The sequence below is a fragment of the Stegastes partitus genome, unplaced genomic scaffold (genome assembly GCF_000690725.1).
Source record: "Stegastes partitus isolate 25-593 unplaced genomic scaffold, Stegastes_partitus-1.0.2 Scaffold129, whole genome shotgun sequence".
NCBI classification, from domain to species: Eukaryota; Metazoa; Chordata; class Actinopteri; family Pomacentridae; genus Stegastes; species Stegastes partitus.
The window spans coordinates 574,741-583,042 of record NW_007577860.1 but is presented as its reverse complement, the minus strand read 5'-3'; the positions used below and the strand labels follow the sequence as shown (position 1 = coordinate 583,042).

Here is an 8,302-nt window from a genome sequence, read left to right as displayed (position 1 = left end):
GAGGGAGGCTGGTTCCTGGAAGGAGAGCTGCCGTTCATCTCCTGACTGGCAGCCTGAGCTGGAACGCTGCCACAGCTCACATGGACGTGAACATCTGGGATGAGAAAGTGTGCTAGAAAACATCTGTCTGACATGAAAGTAAAGCGTCCCACTGACCAATGAGCCACACTGACGGTGGACATGTGACCGTCCTGTGGTAGCGGCCTGGCTCCATCCGGTACTGAGTGTGTGGTGTGACTGATGGACACTGTTTTATTGCTAATGTTGTTTATTCTCTGTTCTATGAGTGCGTGTCCTGACTGAGCACCTTCATGTCCTTGTACACGCGTGTTTAATGACAGTAAAGCATCTTGAATCTGGACTTAAACCGGGTCAGTCATGAAGAGCCGAGCCGGCAGCGCTGCCTCATGACAGACAGCCAGCCAGGAGACTGGCTCTTCATGTGTGTCTTGTTTTCAAAATACAAAGTGAGAAGAGAAGCTTCTCTGGAAACTGATAAAAGACAAAGTGAAGAGAAAGTGTAAAGGGCGAGGGCAGGAGGGCTGAGGCAGGAGAGGATAAAAGGTCTTCAGATCTTTTATCTGTGCAGGAAACAGCTCCATCTTTAGAGAATAAATCAGCTGGAAGCAAACAGGTATCGATGGGCAGACATCAGGAGGAGAAGACAGATAAAAGCAGAGATAGGTGTGAAATCATCAAAGACCATCACAAAGCAGCTACTTAGCTCCTGCTGAGCCACTGGCCACCCTGATCACAGCCAGGTGGGCATCTCACACCCATCCATGGCTCCTTCTGCTGGACTTTCATCTGAAGAGCTGCTGGAAATAAACTCTGCTGCTCCAATCACAAGACAAGAGGCATTTATTTGAAGAGAGAATGGAAAGCTCTGTACCGCCCGAAGAGAAGCACACTTCACAACCGTTCTCCATAACGACAAATTAAAACGCACACACGCACAGCACACGCACAGCACACGCACGCACGCACAGCACACACACACGCACACACACACACACACACACACACACACTCTGCGCTCAGCACCAGAAGCGTTTGGTTTGTACAAGTGAAGAGAAACTCTGAGGCAGAGAAAAACAATGAACACAAACATGTTTCTTAAACTGACGTGCAGGTCGCTGAGTCATCACGCTTTACCAACAAACACACACGTGTGCCGGGAGACGGCGTGACAGCTGACGGAGCTCTGTTTGGACACGGCGCCCATTTCAGTCATTCCAGCGTTGACTCAGTTTCACAGAGAATTACCCGGACACGCAGGGTTCTGTTGGTTCTGCGTTAATGGCAGGAGCATGCCTCAGCCGAGAGGCTGGAGAACACAGGTATGTGTCGCACACGTATCACACACGCACACGCACACGCGCACACGCGCACACACACACACACACACACACACACACACACACACGCACACACGCACGCACGCACACAGAGAAAAGGCGATCTTGATAAAAGCTCCTTTCCTGGTGGAGCCATGACTGCACTACTGCCCCCCATGTGCTGCATGATGGAGCACTCCGGCCCACACCAGCCCCAGCACCACCACCATGAGACACACCACCGAGTGACTGTCATAACATTCATCACTCACACTGTTTGATGTCCGTAGCTATTAGACCAAGGCTAATAATCAGCTGCTTTAGTAGGGATGCACATTTGGGAGAGTTTCCTCAAAGCCTCACGATGGGTTCATATAAAGTAATGCTGGTACCTGAGCGACATGATGGAGCGACTGTTCAGTGTGGTGAACGTCAGTCCAGCTGCTGGAAACAGCTGCTCAGCTTGAGCAGATGTCCACAAATAGGTAACGTAGCAGCCGTCAGTGGGTATCTACAGCCACCTCTCCAGTGGATTTACAGTCAGACCAGAGCGTCACTGAAACGCTTCATCTCTTCAGAACGCAGCCTGTTTAACCTCAAAGTGTGTGACTCGCACCGTGACGTCAGCGTCTGCCGTCCCTCCGCGGTGGAGGCAGCGCTACAGCCACCGTTTAAATGAACTGTGGGTTCTGAGCTGTTCCGGGCTGCTGGGGCGGTTTGATCAGCTCACGGTTAGAATCGGACTCCAGTTCACTGGAACGTTCCTGGAACGTTGTGCACTGTCCATGTATGACAAACATCCCCACACACTGCTGAGAGCTGCTGCAGCTTGCTGTCAGTAGGTTCTCCAGAACGTGCCCAGAGCGCTCATTCAGTTTACAAGCTGCAGCTCCATCATGTGTCCTCGGGTCGGGTTCTGAGCGCCCGCACAGCCATCAGGGTTCTGTTTACTGTAAGCATCAGTCCGTAGACGTACTCTCTCGTCATACCAAGTGTTTTATTAGAGACCTTTTAGTGTCACAGCCAGACATGTACAGACACAGATGTTTCTCACTCCTACAAACAGCACGCGACCCCTAATCACTAAAATAACTGCTGAAGTATGGCGACGGCTAACAGCAACGTAAACACGCCTTATTTCACCACTAGCTGCTGTCGTTGGGCAGATTATCATTACATCTAACTCTATATTTATGATTTAAACATCTTGGTCAGCTTGCCGGTAGTTCAGGTTTCGTACTGTGTTTATTCATGACTTCATCTGTTGTGTGTTGATTTCCTGGTCCGATCTCTGTCCGTCACTGCCGGGCTCATCCTGAACCAAGCTCTACGTCTGAGTGACCGACTGATGAAGCAGCAACGTAACCTACTGCTGAACTAAGTTCATCACATCCTGGCTCATGTTCAACTGACTGACATGATCGACCTCAACCAGAAAACCAGAGCCGGATCTCCAGAACCACCAGGCAGTGATTCCCGTGTCCTCGTCCGTCATTAGCACATCACACGTAGAGCCTCAGCTGAGTGTCGACCAACAGCTTTTGAAACGTCTGCTAACGTGCCACGTCTGTATTCGGACCTGTTCCTGGTCACTCATGACCACGAGCCCTGTTCACACACTGTGATTAAAACAAGTCAACGCTGAACAGCAGCAGAAAATTCATTCTCTGTGTTTCAAAAAATAACGAGCTGTGGGAACAACTCTACGTCAACAAACATTATTTAAGACTTAAGTCTGAACACACTTCCTATGCATGAGCGCCGTCAGTCCATCTGCACTACTAATCAAACACACACAGCGATGAACAGGCTCTGGGCGATAACTCATCCACACAGAGGTCCACTCACATTTGTGCAACACCAGAACTTCTTGAGATAACAGCCTTTGACTGATCCATACATGAAGGTTCATCTCAGTCACTAGTTGAACACATTTCCCAAACACACGATGACTTTGACAGACTAAAGCCCAGCGAGGCACCGTGTGCGTCCTTCTGATCCTGCGTTGTGTTGAACAAAAGCAATATGGTGAACACTGCAAACTGAACTGAATTGTCAGTGAGGCCGTTTCCTGCCCACCGTTTCATCGTCTGTAGGGGGGCTGGCGCCTGTCCCAGCTCCTCAGCCAATCACAACAGCTTCAATATTTCTCTCCAGTCTCTGGATCAGTACAACAAACAGTCCATAAACATCAGAACTACATCACAAGACCAAAGCCAGCCACAACTCCACAGCAGGCTGCAGACCTCTCTTAGATTCAGGTCTACAACGTGATAAACCCTCAGACATCTTCAGGTCAACTCAGGCAGCGACTCGGTGGATTTCCTTCTAAACCTTGGCCTGATGTTGAACAGCTGGACGATGGAAATGTGAATGAGTGCCGCTCCTTTCACAACAACAAAACCAACAATGTCACTATCTGAGGAAGAGATGAGGACAAAAGTGGCAGGGTCAACATTTCTACAAGACAAAACGACTTCAGCAGAGAAGAAGCAGACCAGAGCCTGGGATATCTGAGGAGATTAAAACATGACATACAGATGATATGTGCCGACCGGTCTCAGAGGGAAGCTCTGGGTAAATGACAAGCCGGTGAGAGGAAGCACAAACACACACACACTGAATTCCAAAGCCACACAGGACAGGAGGATCAATGAGGCTCACTGAATGCACTGTGACGCCCTGTGCATGGCCGCTCACTCACAGGCCGCTCACCAGCAGCCACACACACCGGCCTCGGCTCAGCTGGTGAAAGATGCATTAATGAAGGATGACACTGAGATAATAGGCTAGCACCTGTGCATCCATTCACCACACACTCAGTGTATCAGCGTACAGCCCTACCTCCAGCTGCTGCCTCAGCTCCTTCACGTGGACGGATTCCTGCGACACGTCTTCCCTCTGGGAGGCGTCGGCCAGGACGTTGACTGTAGTTTCTGCTTCCTGGAGCCATTTGAGGAAGGACTCCAGCTCCCTGAGAGACACCTGGACGCTTTTCAGTTCAGTGTCCAGCTGAGTGTGACGGTCACTCGCCCTGCCAGACAATACTGATGCGTCAGACACACGACTATACAGGAGCACAGCTGTGATTTATGGGTAGAAATGCAGCAGCAGCGCGGACGTGAACCACCAGCAGCTGCTGTGTGCACAAAAGCATTTAAACAGGAGAACAGGGGAGTGTGTGTGCACCTGTTGTTGACGCTGTTCCACACAGCATTGTGTTTATCGGAGACCTCTTTGATCCTCCTGGTGTCGTCACTGGAATATTCTCGCAAAAGCTGATTGGACAGCTCGTTGAAGGCTGCGACTGGAGCTTGGCCTCGTCCCAGAGCTTGAAGGAACTCCTGTAAACCAGGCAGCAGCGTGGTGTTCAGCAGACAGGACCACCACATTGAAACAGTCACAAACGTGATTCACAGCGAGCACCGTGAGCTGCACCACGTCTATTAGAATACAGTATTTATACCATAACGCTGTTTCCCTCTTCAGTCAGACGAAGAGCCGTTCAAGGATATTAATGACCAACTTTCTAAACTTAATCAAATCAAATAAAACTTACAAATACGTAGGAATGAGTTATGCTGCTGCTCGGCTCTCTGACATCGTGTGTTTAACCTCTGCTCAGTCACGCATTCTGCACAACACGCGGCTCGTTATGACACGACATTCAGCATTTGCAAGTAAGTCATCCATATAAGCCCACCCAGCTCCTGCTCTTTTAACAGAAAGGTACACTTCACTTTTTTAAGTAGACAATAATTCATTGTTAGGAGGCCCCACCGACCAGGAGCACACAGCCCAGCCTGCTGGGTTCTGTTGCACTCCGTTGCCCTCTAGTGGTGGGTTGCTGCAATGTGCCAGAAACACTCAGGAGGCAGAATTTGTTTCCAGAAACTCTCAGCCAAGTCAGCATCTCAAATTAAAATGATGGATGATGTGGAGTATGGATATTATTAGGGGTCAATGTGACCCTTCATAGATGTGATTTATTCATTCCCACCTTATACAGACGTACACCGCTCTGTACAGAACCTCTAATGTGTGACAGAGAAGTTTGGTTTGCTCCAAGATTTTTCTCTGCATTAGAAAAGCAAGCAGACAAATCCCTCGAGTAGATGTCACGTCTACCGTGACGACAAGGATCCAGAACCACAGTGAGGGAGCTCTGGGAGGGCAAGCCGCAGACACACCGAGGTCACGGAGAGGAAGTTTAGAAGTTAAATGTTTCCCTGACCTTACTGTCCTCCAGCTGTTTAGTCAGGGGATCTCGGGAGCGCTGAAGAAGGTTGTGGAAAAGTCCTTCGTTGTGCCCAATGAGGGCCTTCACCTCCTTCCTCTGCTCCTCCCACTGGTTGCTGTGGCCAATCATGTTGTCCAGCTGCTGGAGCCGTGCCTCAACGCCATGCTGAGTGCTGTCCCACTGGCTTCGTACTTTCTCCACTGGAGCCAGAGACAGATGCAACAGACAGAGAACAAAAGCAAAGCGATGGCGTGAAACAGGAGAAAAGACACGGTACGTACGAACTCTGGGAACACTGCTGTGGTCTTTGAAAGCAGCTCAGCGCCTGTTCACGCTTTCAAATGCTATCATCCTGCTCTGCACGCACGTTTCTCAGTGATGGATGTGCGAACATCAAGGTTGGAGGTCTTGTTTTTGATGTTCTGTGCCAGGGTGAAGATGTCCTCCAGCTGGGGATGACGCTGCTCCAGGTCGCTCTTTGTCACCTGCCATGTGAGAGAAACAAAAACAACACATAGGATCATATTTAGTGATTCAAGTTTACAAAAAAGTTATTCCAGCAACAAAAACCTGCTAATCACGACTTCCATCCATTTCTCACCTGAAGACGCCCCATCGTGGTCCTGATCTCCTTCGTGTCCCCCACAGTGACAATATTAGACTTGAGCATCTGGGTGATGAGGACGAGCCAGTCTGCCAGCTCGGTGGCGGTCTCGTTGAGGTCGGTGGGCGCCACGGTGTCGGGCGTGTGCGGGGTCTGGTGGCGGGGTTCCTCGCTCACCAGGCTGGCCATCTGCACGGCTGAGGGGACGGCAGACACTGGAGCAGGGGCGAGAAAAGCCACAGAACTAAAGGCGAGCTGAGTTGACATATAGAGTTTCTTTAAAAGGAAATGATGCAACGAGCGTTTAAGGAGTTGGAGTGAGAGAGGAGGTGTTGTCAGATGGCTCTCAGAGGACAGTGGCATCACGCTAGATGAAGACGAATGAGGCACAGGGACACTGTTCACCTCTTCTCTGTTATTTCATCGTGCTTGTTCATGCTTTAGATTAAAGCGAGCCAAAGAAGAACTGCACATTGTGGTACATGTATGTCTGTCATGATGTGGAACTGTCTGATTTTCTGTTCACTGGGACACGGTTTCATTTCCTCCTTACGCCCTTGATGCACGTTAAAAGCAAAACGAGTGATTGTGAATTCAAATAAGAGTGTTCCTGGTGTTTGTACCAAGCTGCTGGTGCTGGACGACGTGTTGGTGATGCGTCCATGGAGAGACAGGCGGCTGGAGAGACTCCCTCAGTCGACAATCCAGCGCTTTCCAATCAGCTGCCAGCTGCTCTACCTTACTCTGTACACAGAGCGACACATACATATAATTAATGACTTAGGAAAAATATTACCACAGGAAAGAGCGTATCCAGATTTTAATAAAACAGCCAATTAAACTTTAATAAATTATAGGAAACAGAATTACCCAAAGTGGGCTAGTGGAGTGCAATATGGTGTAATTATATGCTACAATTAGCAGTAGTTCTTTCCTAAACCACATTACTATGAAAGCGGGACCTTTTCCTGAGGCAACAGCTGCTGTCGTCTCTGCAGCTCTATAGAATGAGCCAACAGGTCCTCCAGGTCCTTCTTTCTGTCCTTCATGGACACTTCCAGAGCCTACAACAGGTCAAAAGTGGCTTTATTTGTGTGCATGATGAGTGGATTTTCAGCGAGCACTGCTGAGTTATTCCTGGGGATGTATCGACCTGTGCTTGGCTGGGATTCAGGCCTCGGGTAATGATTGTCTGGTGTGTGACGACGACCCAGTCCGTCAGCCTGCTCATCCTGTCCTGGAACTGGGCCTGACTCTGCAGGTTGGTCTCCACCTCACTGACTTTATCCAACAACTCGTGTGTCACCTGCAGAGGAAAGACGGACATTAAAAAAAGAGAGAGAGAGGATGAGGGAAGAAACCAGAAGGACAGAGGCTGTGAAACATGCTACAGTCTGACAGCATCTAAACAACACACTTCTACATTTCAGCAGCGCTACAAGTTGGAATCTGAGCTTGGATATAGCGCCCACAGTGCTGGTCTCACTCCTACCTTGCTCCAGTTGAGGTTAATGGCTCTCAGCTTGCCGATATGCTGGTCTCTGCTCTGAGGACTCACGCTGGGACTGGCCAGGATGGGAGGAGCGTGCTTGTTCAGCCAACCAAGACGCTCATTCTGAACATCCATTTCCTCAGCAAGGGCCTGCAAGGACAGACACGCCGACTCTTCATTTCACAACCACTAATTGAAGGAAAATGAGAGCGAGGTCGAGGGAACGGAAACTGGAGAAGGTGATGCTGTGCAGGGCGGCCTGTAAACAGCTGCTGGATCAGCCACGTGACGTCAGTCCCTGCTCCCTCCTCCAGCGTGAGGAGAAAACATGGTAGGACTGTATTTTCTTCCAGAACACTGCACTGTTCAAAACGAAGCCTGTGAGAGTTCTTTCTGTGCACGTTAGGGTTAGGGTTAGTTGGGTTTCGCTCGTGACTGAGCTTCGGTCTAGCATACAGGGAGGAAGAACAGAGGGGATGCAGCACAGAAACAGCAGCTCTGCACTCCATCAATCAAACTGGAGTGTGTTGTGTGTCTGGCTGTACCTTCAGCTCTTTGAGGTTTCTGTCAGCGGCAGTGACAGGCAGGGAGCTCACAGCATCCTCCGCCTGCTGCAGCCACGAAGCCAG

General features: G+C 49.8%; 1 protein-coding gene across 1 annotated transcript in view; it reads right to left on the bottom strand.

The window, feature by feature from the left end:
- Window positions 1–8,302, bottom strand: part of utrn (utrophin) — a 221,798-nt gene that overhangs the window by 153,081 nt on the left and 60,415 nt on the right. The window contains 10 exon segments of the mRNA XM_008278665.1: window positions 4,182–4,371; window positions 4,527–4,681; window positions 5,572–5,777; window positions 5,945–6,062; window positions 6,179–6,396; window positions 6,805–6,925; window positions 7,144–7,245; window positions 7,335–7,487; window positions 7,674–7,823; window positions 8,219–8,302. The exon segment at window positions 8,219–8,302 is cut by the window's right edge and continues 3 nt beyond it. Coding sequence (XP_008276887.1) covers window positions 4,182–4,371; window positions 4,527–4,681; window positions 5,572–5,777; window positions 5,945–6,062; window positions 6,179–6,396; window positions 6,805–6,925; window positions 7,144–7,245; window positions 7,335–7,487; window positions 7,674–7,823; window positions 8,219–8,302 — 1,497 coding nt within the window.